Genomic DNA, 16,116 nt, shown 5'->3' on the forward strand with positions numbered 1-16,116 from the left:
ACAAAAACCTCTTGATTCATTATTCAGTTTGGCATTTTGCTTAAGATTCCTAAAATATTGTGATTATTTCTTTGTGGTCTTATTATTCCCGTGCTTAAGCCTGATATGGTTTTGGCATCAGGGATATGTACATAACATAATTACTGCAAATGACTGTTTTTGTTACAGTTGGAGAAGATGACTGTGAAATGGCGTATCAATTGACTAAATGCAGTTATGAAGCTGACAAAGAGGTGAGTGACTGAGGTTCATTATAAAAGTTTGAGAATACATCAGTGAAAGAGTTTCAGATTTTAACCCTGTGAAGCAGGGCAGTACTTTTAGACATTGTCAGAAGACAAATATCCTACCACAAGGAAACACAGAGACCATGATTTTAATTTATTATGAGACATTTAACCATTATGTCACAAAATAGATTAGATGATTTTACTTTCCTGTTCAGCTGACAAGTTACTGATTGACTGTGTCAGTGGATGGAAGTGCTAACCCACAGGACCATATTTTGAGACATTGTGTGTTAAATGTTTGGTTAAATTCAAAGACAAGAACATAAATACAATAATGAACAACAATTTATGTACTAGACAATGCTTTTTAGCAATTCTTATGGACCTATTCTGTATCAGTGTGTGGTCCACTCGAAAATGCAACACATCAAGTGACCCTTACTAAGTTGAGGGTTAGCATTTTCTTTCACTGCCCCTTAAAGCAGTAACTTGTCAACTGAACAGAAAAGTGAGATCATCTAATCTATTTTGTGATATAAGGCTTACATGTATCTATCATAAATAATGTTTCCTCACAGCAGAATATTTGTCTTCTTGCAATGTGTAATCTATACATCACCCCCAATATTGTGTTTGCAACACTGCAGAACAGATCAACACACGTGTGTTGTGGTTGACATTGGAATGGATTCACAGGCAGACACAGTCACCTCTCTCAAGTCATCCACCATACGTGGCATTGTGGCATAGAGTACCACACAGGAATAAGTCCAGTAGTGTTTGATTGGGAAATCTGGGTGGAAACTCAGCACTTCCTTTTTGACATTTCCTCTCTCAGCAAATATTTCTTTCAGGAATTACCACATTGGCTTGTTGGAAAAAGCTCGGTGAACAGCTGGTACAATTCGTTCCTGCAACATGGTAACATACTTTATCTCTGTCATTGTTATTTTTAAAAAAAGTGGGGGGGGGGGGGGGGGGGGCATCGCACAAGTCCCCTGACAGACATGCCGTACCCCAGATTATCAGCTCATTCTTTTGTAATGTGGGGCTTGTCTCTTGCCCACAATTATGGTGAATGATGGTTCCATTCAATTTAAATGTCACTTCATCAGACCAAACACTAACATCAGTCAACTGTTCATTATTGCAAATACATTCACGAAATATGAGGTGCCTATCTGTGTCCTTCTCATTCATCATATGAAGCAACCTGGCAATGTAGGGTTTTCTCTTTGCTGGATTTAAAAATCAATTTGCACACATCTGCTTCACATGCAGCTTGATGTGTGGACTTCTTTGGGGATCTTGTGAAAGCTTGTACCACTACATTCACATCTCTTTCATCCACTACTGATTTCATCCTACCACAACTCCCTTCTTCAAATCACACAAACTTCCTTCCCTCACAAATTTGCCATGTAATTTTGTTGGTACTATATGTAACAGTGGTGTAGTATCAAAATGTGCCCAACATCATCTCTACACTTCTTTCATGTTTTCACGTTTCCACTAACATTTTAAAATCCACTTCCTTTTCTTGAAGAACAAGTTTCCAGCCATTTTGTTATTTATGTGTAGTTACTGGCAGTCAAAAATAAACAGAAGAAAAACAAATGAATGGCTACACACACTATTCAAGAGAGCACCATATAAGCATAATTGCAATAGGTTTTCATTAATACCTTCTCAGTTTTTAAGATTCAAACAGTGTAAACACCTTTGTGAGACATCCAGTATAAATTAAAGCCACAGTTCCTGTTTGTATTTTTGGGATAACCTCAGGAACTACTATAGAGATTTTGATACAGTATCCACTAATAGAGAGTCTGATTCACAAGGAAGGTGTTTCGGCACCGACCATAGTGCCAGGCTGGCATGAGCTACCACTACTGGCTGGCTGGTGAGAGCTACTGCTGGCTTCCTGAATGACCTGCAATGCAGTACGTATCAGATAATAAGCTGATTGTATCACAGCTTTTGGTATAGAGTTAGTGTGAGAAAAGGTCACACAGAAAATGTTGCTCACACTGGACTGACACTGTAGTTGGACAACAGGAAAGTGGCTCAGCTCACACCAAACTCTATTGTGGTTGTGTGAACCATGCCCTTCTGACACTGTAATTGGGCAGACCGGGCAGTGCAGCAGCTCACACCTCCCATCATTGCCATGAGATGTCACTCCAAACACCAATTAAATATGAAACAGATAAGATTCAAGCCTCCCGAGAACTTCCCTGGCATGCACTGCCCAAATCGTTTAAGTTATATGAAAGTGGTGATATTCAGTTACTTAATGTTATTCTCTTAATTTTAATCATAACTCTACACAGTGGGCTGTAAACAAAATTACTGCCACAGTAGGCAAGATATCCAGCTGTAGATAGTTAGACTTACTTGTGTGAAGCTGTGGTGGTTTCCTAACTGAAGTGATAAATGTAACTGTACAGGAAAATTTTACCTGTAACATTTCAGCTTCACAAAGTAACATGCCACATAAAATATTGTATCTATGTGATTAGAAAGAACACACAACACATACTGAGAGAAGTTTGAGATTTTCTGAAGGTTACAATTTTGTTTCTAGAAATTCATTAGTAGAATAGAAACAATGAGCTAATAGCCGTTTTTTTTTATTTTGATTCTTCTTTATTGAACAGTTGATTTATATGTTGTTTGCTAGAAGATGAGTGTATATTTTTATTCCAATACATTTGACATCATTTTTATATACAGGGTTATTACAAATAATTAAAGCAATTTCACAGCTCTACAATAACTTTATTATTTGAGATATTTTCACAATGCTTTGCACACACATACAAAAACTCAAAGTTTTTTAGGCATTCACAAATGTTCGATATGTGCCCCTTTAGTGATTCTGTGGTGTCACCGCTAGACACCACACTTGCTAGGTGGTAACTTAAATCGGCCGCGGTCCTGTAGTACATGTCGGACCCGCGTGTCGCCACTGTGTATTCGCAAACGTAGCGCCACCACAGGGCAGGTCACAAGACACGGACATGACCTCGCCCCAGTTGTACGGACGACATAGCTTGCGACTAGACCTACCAAGTATTCCTCTCATTTGCCGAGAGACAGATTAAATAGCCTTCAGCTAGTCCATCGCTACTACCTAGCAAGGCGCCATGTGTATCATTGCTAATTGCTTACTACTATGCAAGAGATGTATTTCAACAAGAACAAGACTACATTAAAGTTAAGTATATTAAAATCTCTCTTCTTTTCTTTATAGTTTTCATCCAGTCTCCTGTTTCAGAATTTACGCCCGTCTGCGTTAGTTTCGCGTGCACCTAGCCACTCATTGTGTCGAGACCTTAGGGAATCGACACAACAATATTTTGGCGACGAGGATGGGATGCCGCGCCCACGTTGCAGTCTTTGTGTTCTATTTGCTCTAATTTGCTTGTGTCATGGCTTCGCCGCATTCTCCAGATGTACTGTCCGAATTTTTTCGCTTGCAGAATCAGCAGACGCAGGCGTTATTGGAAGCCCTTGGACAGCTCGTCCAGGGTCAACGTGCGCTGCAAACCGATGCGGCGGCAGCCGCTTCTTCGCTACCGCAGCCACACAACGCTGTCGCACCGCCATTTAGGCCCTTCGAGGCCACAACAGAAAGCTGGACTGAGTGGGCCGATCAGTTCAACTTCCACCTCACAGCTTATGGAATTCAAGGTAAAGAGCGGCAGCCGTTTTTGCTTTCTTGTGTCGGTGTGTCTACCTACCGGGTGATAGTGAAATTGTTTCCCCGACGCGACGTAGCAACTCTGACCTACGAGGAAATTTTGTCGGCTTTAGATGCCTATTTCAAAGAAACAGTTAATGTTGTTGCAAAACGGTATACGTTTTTTCGTACAAAACGTACCGCCGGTCAGACTAACAGGGAGTGGGTAGCAACTTTGCAAGGCCTTACTAGAGACTGCGCGTTTGCCTGTGAATGTGGCCTCCCATATTCAGATACTATGGTGCGTGATGCAATTGCACAGAACGTTTCTGATGTTCGCATAAGGGAACAGATTTTGAAGCTAGTTAATCCCTCCCTGCAACAAGTGATAGAAATATTGGACAGGCAAGACACACTTGACTTTGCTCAGGAATCATTTGAAACTTCGCCAGCAGTGTGTCACATTAATCGGCCCGCCGGGCCCGCTGTGCGGGACGCTAAGCGGCCCTCGCGCCCGACTTCGCTGCGGCCGCCTAGCTTGCAACCACGTGCGCCGCGTAAGCAAGCAAATGCAGTGAAATCTTGCCCGCGGTGTGCAACTAGACATTCGCGTGAAAATTGCCCGTCACGCCAAGCTATTTGCTTTTACTGTCACAAGAAAGGACATGTACAAAGTGTTTGCCGGAAAAAGTTAAGATCAGACAATCACACAAATTCCAGGCCCTTTGCTTCGCGCCGGAATCGAACCCAGGACAATCAGGCTCGTGGACCTTCGCCCATGGACATCCATGTAGTTCATTCCCACCCGTCCAGTGACACTTTAGCTAACAGTGACTGTGTTCGTCCCACCCAACGTGTGCGTCGACGTCGCCGGAAAGCCCGTAAAGTTGCACGTGCTTCTGGACCTGTATCAGTTCAAATTGCACGAGACAGTCGCTCTTGTCGTCAACAAGACAATAAACTTTTTGTGGACTTAGACTTTGCAGGAAAAGTGATACCATTCCAGCTCGATACCGGAGCTGCAGTTTCATTGCTCAATCACGACACGTACAAACAACTGGGCGCCCCGCCATTGCGTGCCGCAAATGTTACGTTAACTAGTTACTCAGGACAGCATATACCTGTGTTAGGACAGTGCGGCCTTCTTGCAACATACAAGGGACAGACAAAACTTGTGTCATTTTATGTTCTTCGTTCCTCTAGTGCAGTGAACTTGTTTGGTTTAGATTTGTTTCAATTGTTTAATTTGTCTATAGTGAATCAGGTCCTATCAGTGAATCAGACTGTGCCTTCCGCCAGTGTTTCTAGTCTTTGTGAAGAATTTGCAGACATTTTTGCACCGGGCCTTGGTTGCGCTAAGAACTATGAAGCGCATTTGGAACTGACAGACAACGCGCAACCGAAATTTTTCAGAGCGCGCAATGTTCCCCACGCATTGCGTGATGAGGTCGCCCGGACATTAGCCGAATTAGAATCTCAAGGTGTCATTGAACGAGTGCAGGCTTCTCTCTGGGCCTCGCCCTTAGTAATTTTGCCCAAACCTTCCGGAAAATTGAGACTTTGCGTGGACTTCAAGGCAACTGTGAATCCACAACTTGTGACTGCTACTTTTCCTTTGCCCCGCCCGGAAGATCTTTTTGACAAACTGTGCCCGGGAAAATATTTTTCAAAATTGGACCTAGCAGATGCGTACTTGCAACTACCTGTGGACGAAGAATCCCAGCGCGTCTTAGTGGTCAACACGCATCTTGGCTTGTATCGCTTCAAAAGACTGCCATTCGGGTGTGCATCCGCCCCTGCTTTATTTCAGCAATATTTACAAACTGTTTGTGCGTCGGTCCCTACTGCTGCGAACTATCTGGACGATATTGTAATCTCAGGAAAGACAGAAGCAGAACATTTGCAAAATCTCCGAACATTATTTCAGGTATTGCGACAAAATGGTCTTCGCTTGAGGAAGGACAAATGTGTGTTCTTTGCTCGGGACTTACCGTACCTGGGCCATGTCCTTAACGCCCAAGGTATACATCCGAGTCCAGAGCACCTTCGTGCCATTCAGGACTTGCCGTCACCGCAGAACTTAAAACAGCTACAGAGTGTGCTGGGTAAGGTAAATTATTATCACCGATTTGTGCGCAATGCTTCTTCCATTTCAGCTCCGCTTCATCGCTTACGCCGTAAAGGTGTTCCGTTCGTCTGGACAACGGAATGCGAACGCGCCTTTCGCCAGTTGAAATCGGCGTTACTTTCAAATACTTGCCTTACGCCATTCGATCCCCGAAAACCCCTTTTGTTGATGGTAGATGCATCGGATTTCGGGATCGGTGCTGTGCTTGCGCACAAGGATGGCTCGCATGATCGCCCTATTGCCTTTGCGTCCAAATTGCTCTCGTCTGCGCAAAGAAATTATTCACAAATAGAGAAGGAAGCTTTGGCTCTCGTGTTTGGTGTAACAAAGTTCCATGATTTCTTGTATGGTCGTCACTTTACCATCATCACGGACCACAAACCTTTGACATCGCTTTTTCATCCGAACAAGCCTGTACCTCCACGTACAGCGCAGAAATTCATTCGCTGGTCACTTTTTCTCTCGCAGTACCGCTACGATATCTTGTATCGGTCCACTGCTAAGCACGGAAACGCTGATGCGTTGTCCCGTTTGCCTGTTGCTGAGGATAAAGCATTCGATTCTTCCGAACTTGCTTGCATGTTCATTGATTCGGAAACCGATGACGTGGTCGCATCGTTTCCGATTGATTTTCGTCGTGTAGCTACTGCCACAGCTGCTGACCCTGTCCTTGCTCCCGTTTTGCGTTTTGTTGCTACGCAATGGCCCTTGTCAAAGTCACGGATCGAGGATCCTTTGGTTCGCCGTTTTTTTGCTCACAAGGAGAGACTTTTTGTACGACGTGGTGTTTTGTTGTTGCGTTCCGATAATGATCAATCCAGAGTCGTAGTCCCACGTTCGTTACAGTCCTCTGTCTTACGGCTTCTTCACCAAGGACATTGGGGTATAGTGCGAACGAAACAACTTGCTCGACAGCACTGTACTTGGTTCGGAATCGATGCTGCGATTGCGAATATGTGCTCCTCTTGCGTGGCGTGTGCCGAACAACAATCCGCACCGCCGCGGAAATTCTTTGCATGGCCGAAAGCCACTTCCCCTTGGCAACGCTTGCACATCGATTTTGCTGGTCCGTTCTGGAATGCTCGATGGTTGGTTGTGGTCGATGCTTTCAGTAATTTTCCTTTTGTTGTCCGGATGTCTTCCACGACGTCTTCTGCCACCATCCAAGCCTTGTCTGCTATCTTTTGCCTTGAAGGTCTTCCGCAGACTATTGTTTCCGACAATGGCCCACAATTCATGTCCGCAGAATTTCAGTCGTTCTGCAAGGCCAATGGTATTCAACATCTGACATCCGCGCCGTTTTCGCCTCAGTCAAACGGTGCCGCTGAACGATTGGTCCGGACTTTCAAGTCGCAGATGTTGAAGTTGAAAGAGTCGCATTCTCGGGAGGACGCTTTGTTGCTCTTTTTGTCCTCATATCGCTCTCAGCCCCGCGATGGTCGCTCGCCGGCTGAGTTGCTCCATGGTCGCACTCATCGAACTCTGATGTCTTTGCTGCATCCGCCACATCAGGTTCCTGTGCAGCGGCCGACTCCTGCTTTTGCTCCTGGCGACGTTGTCTATTATCGCAACTATCGCGGTTCACAGCGTTGGCTCGCAGGGCGCATTCTTCGCTGCCTCGGCCGCGCGATGTATTTGGTTTTGGGGGCCTCTGGTGAGGTGCGTCGGCATCTCAATCAGCTGCGCCTCTGTCGTCGCCTGGGTTCTGCCGCTCCCCGTCTGCTTTCAGCGACGGAGCCGTCAGGTCAGCGCCCTGGGGACCCATCTACTGGCTCGCCTCATCCCCAGGTGTTACCGACGATGCCTTCCATTTTGCCTCATGGCGTCGCGCCGCCGCAGCCGCCGCCGGCGCCGCCAGCAGCGGACGCTTCGCTGCAGCCGCCTCGCGCCTCCCTGGGTCACGCGCCGCCGCTTGCTTCCCGTGACCAGCCGTCCTCCGCCATGGACCTCTTGCCCGCTCCGGACCGGATGTCGTCTTCGCCCGTCGGGTGCTCCGACCACATGGAGGTCGACCCCGCGGCTCCTCTTATATCATTCCGTGCGCAAACACCTCATGTTGACGTGCACCCTGGACTAGGTTTGCAGGCGTTTCCTAGCTCCCCTCGGACCGAATGGCCGGGTGCGGGTGGCACAGCCTCGCCTGTTGTTAGGCTCCCCACCTCATCGCATACGTCAACATGGGGTCCTCCCCACGGCGGGCGGAAGCCTTATCTCACGACCGTTCGCCGATTTGCGGGGGAGGAATGTGGTGTCACCGCTAGACACCACACTTGCTAGGTGGTAACTTAAATCGGCCGCGGTCCTGTAGTACATGTCGGACCCGCGTGTCGCCACTGTGTATTCGCAAACGTAGCGCCACCACAGGGCAGGTCACAAGACACGGACATGACCTCGCCCCAGTTGTACGGACGACATAGCTTGCGACTAGACCTACCAAGTATTCCTCTCATTTGCCGAGAGACAGATTAAATAGCCTTCAGCTAGTCCATCGCTACTACCTAGCAAGGCGCCATGTGTATCATTGCTAATTGCTTACTACTATGCAAGAGATGTATTTCAACAAGAACAAGACTACATTAAAGTTAAGTATATTAAAATCTCTCTTCTTTTCTTTATAGTTTTCATCCAGTCTCCTGTTTCAGAATTTACGCCCGTCTGCGTTAGTTTCGCGTGCACCTAGCCACTCATTGTGTCGAGACCTTAGGGAATCGACACAACAGATTCGGCAGACATCAAGCCGATAATCAAGTTCCTTCCACACTTGGCGCAGCATGTCCCCATCAATGAGTTCGAAAGCATTGTTGATGCGAGCTCGCAGTTCTGGCACGTTTCTTGGTAGAGGTGGTTTAAACACTGAATCTTTCACATAACCCCACAGAAAGAAATCGCATGGGGTTAAGTCAGGAGAGCGTGGAGGCCATGACATGAATTGCTGATCATGATCTCCACCACGACCGATCCATCGGTTTTCCAATCTCCTGTTTAAGAAATGCCGAACATCATGATGGAAGTGCGGTGGAGCACCATCCTGTTGAAAGATGAAGTCGGCGCTGTTGGTCTCCAGTTGTGACATGAGCCAGTTTTCCGGCATGTCCAGATACATGTGTCCTGTAACGTTTTTTTCACAGAAGAAAAAGGGGCCGTAAACTTTAAACCGTGAGATTGCACAAAACACGTTAACTTTTGGTGAATTGCGAATTTGCTGCACGAATGCGTGAGGATTCTCTACCGCCCAGATTCGCACATTGTGTCTGTTCACTTCACCATTAAGAAAAAATGTTGCTTCATCACTGAAAACAAGTTTCGCACTGAACACATCCTCTTCCATGAGCTGTTGCAACCGCGCCGGAACTTTGTCATCGGGTGTCAGGTCTTGTAGCAATTGTAAACGGTAAGGTTTCTGCTTTAGCCTTTTCCGTAAGACTTTCCAAACTGTCGGCTGTGGTACGTATAGCTCCCTGCTTGCTTTATTCGTCGACTTCCGCGGGCTACGCGTGAAACTTGCCCGCACGTGTTCAACTGTTTCTTCGCTCAATGCAGGCCGACCCATTTATTTCCCCTTACAGAGGCATCCAGAAGCTTTAAACTGCGCATACCATCGCCGAATGGAGTTAGCAGTTGGTGGATCTTTGTTGAACTTCGTCTTGAAGTGTCGTTGCACTGTTATGACTGACTGATGTGAGTGCATTTCAAGCACTACATACGCTTTCTCGGCTCCTGTCGCCATTTTGTCTCACTGCGCTCTCGAGCACTCTGGCAGCAGAAACCTGAAGTGCGGCTTCAGCCGAACAAAACTTTATGAGTTTTTCTACGTATCTGTAGTGTGTCGTGACCATATGTCAATGAATGGAGCTACAGTGAATTTATGAAATCGCTTCAATCATTTGTAATAGCCCTGTACTTTTGAGTTATATGTTATAACTTGTAATTGCATTTTATTTATAGTTTCAGGGGGGAGGAGAATTAGATATTTTTGTGTAGGCATTCTAACTGCTTTTTGTATAATTAATGTGTTTCATTATATAAATGCATGGCAGTTGTAGGATATTGAACAACTGGAACAGCAGTTTACAGTTTTCATCTTCCTTCTTAGATGGCATTCTTTGCATAGCTTATTTCTCTAATATAAAACTTTCATAGTACTCTGAAATATTTCCCTGTAAGATCAGTTCATATCTCATGGCAGACCCAAATAGTGCATGGTAGACAACCTACAAACTGTCTTCTCTTGTTGATGATAATCAAAGAGATGGGCACCAAGTGTGAAAGGCAGGGGAGGGATGCACCAAGCTCATCATACACATCAAAAGAAGGTTCACTATAGACTGTGCTTGAGTCCTCACTCCCTGAGACACCAGAAGTTTGGGATTTAATGCTGGGCATATGTGCAAAGTCTAGTAATCACGAACGATACATCACAGCACATCATAATCCAGCTCACAGTGAAAAACGTGAAATTTAGCCACAGATCAGTTTTCAAAATCTCATAGGATATTTTGAACAAGAGGAAGCTTGCCCCTCATCGGGTTCTGCAACTTCTCATGCACATTCAAAAACCTCGATGGAACAGGGTAGCAACAGAAATGTTGAAGCTGTGTTAGGCCAATCAAGATGATTGCTTTAGCCACCTAATCACCATGGACAAGTGCTGGATGTATTAGTTTAATGCAAAACAAAGAAGCAAAGCAAGCAGTGGAAATATGTGGATTCCCCTCTGCTGAAAAAGGTGAGGACCTGATTGTGACCAGGCAGGGTACACTGAGTGTCTTCTGGGACTACCAAGATGTGGTCCTAAGATAGTACAGTCATAAGAGGAAAACTGTCAAACAAACATAACACCAAACAGCATGACAAGTTTGTAGGTGGGCATGACAGGTATTTGCTCCACGACAACATGTCAGTTCATTCTGCACAAGACACAGTCACATATGTAATTTCTCTGCACTGTCAATTAGTGCCTCTCCTCACCCTTACTTCCACAACCAAAGTGCCCACAAAGCGATCCACAATTGGTAAGAATGTGTCACAATACATGGTAGATATGCAGAGGATTAACACCATCAGCAAATTATATGAAACTTCCTGGCAGATTAAAACTGTGTGCCCAACCGAGACTCAAACTTGGGACCTTTGCCTTTCGCGGGCAAGTACTCTACCATCTGAGCAACCGAAGCATGACTCACGCACAGTACTCACAGCTTTACTTCTGCCAGTATCTCGTCTCCTACCCTCCAAACTTTACAGAAGCTCTCCTTCAGGAGTGCTAGTTCTGCTAGGTTTGCAGGAGAGCTTCTGTAAAGTTTGGAAGGTAGGAGACGAGATACTGGCAGAAGTAAAGCTGTGAGTACCGTGCATGAGTCGTGCTTCGGTAGCTCAGATGGTAGAGCACTTGCCCACGAAAGGCAAAGGTCCCGAGTTCAAGTCTCGGTCGGGCGCACAGTTTTAATCTGCCAGGAAGTTTCACATCAGCGCACACTCCGCTGCAGAGTGAAAATCTCATTCTGGAAGCAAATTATATAGTCACAACGTGTGTTTCTTCATTGAGGTGAAAATTAAAACCTTATGACTACTCCTTGCATTAGTGACTTCAGCTGTAGCAGTGTAAGAATAAAGTTGTCTAATGAACAAAAAATGGGAGAATCTTGATGCGATGAAAGACTGTTTGCAGAATAAGAAGCCAACAAATGTGAAAAAATAAGAATCAACAGTTAATTTAAGATAATTGTAAATCAAATGGAAAAAATTTGCCATTGTGTCTTGCATTCCATTATTTTCTAGCCTGTGGGTAGCCAATTTACTTGGACAATTTGCAGCACTGTGGCAGATCCCAGGAACGACATTTTTCATGATTGTTATTTATAAACAGTTAGGCTGTCATGTTTTGGTGAAGTTTACTGTACAGTCTACTCTGCCATTATCCTTCATTGTTCTGTAGCATACTTCACTAAGTATATAAAGATCAAAGGATGGAGATTAAAAATCTTCAGGACAACAACATCTTGCTTCAGTGCACTTTTTTCCAAACTGCATGTGCCGTGATCATCAGAAACATAATCCACAACAAACATAAACAATATTAAAATCATACACTTTATTAAACTGCCTGTTGAATACATGTAACACTACAAAGATGGTACTCACTAAACGAAAACATGCAATGCACTGGCAGGGAAAACGCGACAAAGCAAATATGAGTTCAGTACATAAAAATACTCTGCACTTCACTTCTCAGTCTTTGACTAATTGTGTCCTCGCACAGCCCCCCCCCCCCCCCGCCCCCCTCCCTCCCCCTCATAGAGTGGAGTTTCTGGGACGAAGAGAGATTTGTGCCATACAATCCTGCCAGCCCTCTTGCAGACTGGACATACAACAGGAGAAACTGGGTGAGTGCTCCATGGAGACTCATCAGTCGATGGCGTAGTCTCATCAGCAACTGCATCAGTTGATGTAGGCACTGGATGTAGAGACTGGTCTGGTGAACAGCATAGGCATGTGCACTGCTACATGATACCACATAGGCATCAGGTGACAATAGAGAGCCTAACTATCAGTGTCATTCTCCTGGAGCAGATAGACCGGATGGAAACTTTTGTAGGCTTGCCATTAACTAATAAGGTCACCATATGTTCCTTTTGTGTAATGTGTTTCTGATCATCCATCGCCTTCTTCGAAGCCACTGCTTGTGGGTACTTCGATCCACAGTAAACTACGAGTGATATTAAAACCACACACTTTATTAAATCACCAATTAAGTATGTGCAACTCTGCAATAAGATTCTTGCCAAATGGAACATGTAATGCACTGGTGGAAACCACAAGTACACAATGCAAACATGAGTTCAGAAAATAAAGATACTCTGCACTTCACTTTTTCATTGATAGTCATCGACTAATTGCATCTCTAAACTAGTAATACAAGAATTGATTGATTTTCTTTCCATTTTGATTTAAGTGCATACTATTTCCTACTGAGAATTAGACTGTAGTTGGTTCCATAATACTTAACATTGATAAGTGACAGTTTATTTTTAATTTCCTTCTGAGCTTTAGACTGTAGTTGGTTCCATAATACTTAACATTAGATAAGTGACAGTGTATTTTTAATTTCCCAGGTGAGTTGATAATTTCAATTTTTGTGTACAATTTTTGATGAGTGGCCAAACCAGTCTTCTCAGCTATTGTAAATAAGGATCTTAGTTGTTCTTGATGCAGTCTGTAATCAGATGGACAAACAAATCAGTCATCAAAATACTGTACATAAAGACAAAACTGTCAGCTTGGTTGGACTCTCAAAAATCTACTGACTATATACCCTGAAAACCTTACCATATAAAATAAAGTTTGTATGTCAAGGAATGAGCAAAATAAAAGAAAAGGAGGAACAATATTTAGAACACTTAAGCTCATGCTAAACATCTTTTTTAAGTCTAATATTTTCTAATTAAATTATTCTATTTCTTGTTTTGTTCTACACACTGAACATTTCAGTTCTTACAAGAAGGTTTTACTAATGGTACTTTTTTCTTTTTCTTTTCTAGATTTTCTTGTTCCCATGATGTGCACTACCTGCCAAGCATCACAAGGTTTCATCTTTCATTCCAGTGAAGTAGCAGCATTAATTACACCAGCAGACTGAGACAGTATTTTCTATCTTTCATGTAGCATGAGTCACAATGATCACCTGATGGTAATTCCAAAAGTGAACAATATACCAACATTAATATATATGTAAATATGTTATGCATGCCAAATCTGTGACGACCACATGAAAACATAAAAAATAAAGAGCTGACTCCATTAAATTAATTACTGTTTTTTTTCTAAATGGTATAATGGACAGAATTTTACTATTATAAATTCTCCATGTTTTATATTGTATTGAACTAGCAATGTAATACAGCAAATGTTATTTTATTGAAGCACAAAGAGGGTGTTCTGGGGAAAGTTGTAAACAAGCATAGTCAGTTTGAAAATGAGTACGCTTTGTTCTAGCAGATAGCATTGTGTAAGATAATCAAATATGTGTTTATCTCCAGCAGTGTAGTAGAACTGTTGTGGGCACACAAAAGAACTTTGAGTTAAGGATAAGTATTAAATCACATACTGAATGGGACCACCCACTCAGTCTTTCATTTGCTCATTCACATAATATATATGGAACATAAAGGCTGAAGGATAATCTGCAGAGATCCAAGGCTGTGAGTTATGCAAGAATGAAGCAATAAACAAAATTAACTGCAGTATACTGCCTATGGCCACATGTTAGCTAAAGAAGCTCTTACAGAGTCTTGACTAAAAGTAATTGGAAACTGATAGAAAGACAAAATAGTTGTACTTTCTGAAGGAACATATGGAAGTAGATCAAGCAGCAATACAAGATGATAAATATATGGACACACCTCTCAATATTTTGTGTGAAAACTCTTAAACCGTTTTAAATAAAACAGATTTTATTAGCATTGTACATCTTTACTCTTCATACCTACATATTTATTTCTCAATATAGTCACCCTAGAGACAAACACATTTCTCCCAATGTGAGGCCAGTTTGTTGATACCATCACTGTAGAACGTTTGGTTTTGTTTCAAGGGTCATTATAACTCCTCTGCATGCACCGCTTCATCACTATCGAAGTGAATTCCTTGAAGGCGACTTTTTAAGTTTTGGAAACAGATGAAAAGTGAATGGGGCCAAGTTGAGGCTGTATGGAGGATGACTGATGACAGCAAACCCAAGAGTCAGATTGCTGCAAACGTTGCAGCGCTTGTGTGTGGTCTGGCATTGTCATGTTAAAGGAAAGGGTCGCCACATGTGGACGAAGCCTTCAGATCCAAAGCTCGATTACAGCACGCTGTTTCTCATGCACAAACATTCTGCAATTTGGAGCCCTTTAGTCTCAGAAGGCTGCAAATATGTAGACATGAAGAATAAAGATGTTTAATGTTACTAACATCTGTTGTATATTAAAAATCTTAAAACATTCAGAGGCATTACTTTTCATCACACGCTATTACAAGACACAAAAATAATTTTGATGTAGATGTTGCCTCCTTGTTTAGGGTTAATTTTGATGTAGATTTCGCCTCTTAGTTTAGGGTTTACACTGGAGTTATATGCCCTGCTAGGGAGATATTCAACAAGTTCTCATCCAATATAAATCAAGAAATTGGAAATTCCAATCACTTAAAAAGAAAATTAACAACATACTTTATAAGACAGTATTTTTACAAATAATCTTAATATCTATATTCAGGGACTGAAAAGTTATAATAGCTACATTGCAAGCAACAGTGTTTGTATTAAATCTGCATAACAAGTAAAAACGTCCTGTCAATAAGGTTCAGGATTTACAGATGTGAGAAAATGCCATTGTAATCAAGGAAATATTAAGCTACTAATAGCAGATAAAAATTAGCTGTATACAAAAACTGAGGAGGTAGCAGCTTTTTCCCAATGCAACAGCTTTCTCCCTAATTCATTCCCTACAGTTTAGGTATCATATGCATTAATAGCACTAACCGGTATAATGCTAGCTTGCTGTAAATTATTTCTGTGTTGTATTTGTGACCGTGTAAACCTCAGTTGAGCTGAACCTGACTTTTATTATCAGCAAGAAACACCATTAAGGAGTAAATGTATTCTTGAAGTGAGTGCAAGAATTCTGAGATCCTTAACAAAGCATTTATAAACCATATGTTTATGTACTTTACACTCTATTCTTATTGCTCACTTCTGCTGTACAAACAGTTCAGTTACTTTGGATGCACTGCTCCTTAAGATAATTCCATAAGACAATAGAAAGTGAAGATATGAAATATAAATCAACACTATTATCTTTAGGTCAACAAGTGAGAGATGTTTCTAAGGGTGCAATATTCTGAAATGAGTTTCTTGATTAGTTTATCCATGTGTTGACTTCAGTTTAACTTGTTATCCAGTTGGACCCAATGAAATTTTAATCTCTGTGCTTAATTCCATAAGACAATAGAAAGTGAAGATATGAAATATAAATCAACACTATTATCTTTAGGTCAACAAGTGAGAGATGTTTCTAAGGGTGCAATATTCTGAA

At 42.8% G+C, this 16,116-nt stretch overlaps 1 protein-coding gene across 1 annotated transcript in view; it reads left to right on the forward strand.

Annotated features, from left to right (window-relative positions):
- The window catches only part of LOC126210215 (general odorant-binding protein 72-like), an 87,320-nt gene extending 73,471 nt beyond the window's left edge, over nt 1-13,849 (forward strand). Inside the window, exons 6-7 of the mRNA XM_049939399.1 lie at nt 169-233; nt 13,582-13,849. Of these exons, the coding sequence (XP_049795356.1) occupies nt 169-233; nt 13,582-13,599 (83 nt within the window). The 3' untranslated portion in view covers nt 13,600-13,849. The remainder of the gene's footprint in view (nt 1-168; nt 234-13,581) is intronic.
- The last annotated feature ends 2,267 nt before the right edge of the window (nt 13,850-16,116 follow it).

The sequence above is a fragment of the Schistocerca nitens genome, chromosome 10, assembly GCF_023898315.1.
Source record: "Schistocerca nitens isolate TAMUIC-IGC-003100 chromosome 10, iqSchNite1.1, whole genome shotgun sequence".
NCBI lineage: Eukaryota > Metazoa > Arthropoda > Insecta > Orthoptera > Acrididae > Schistocerca > Schistocerca nitens.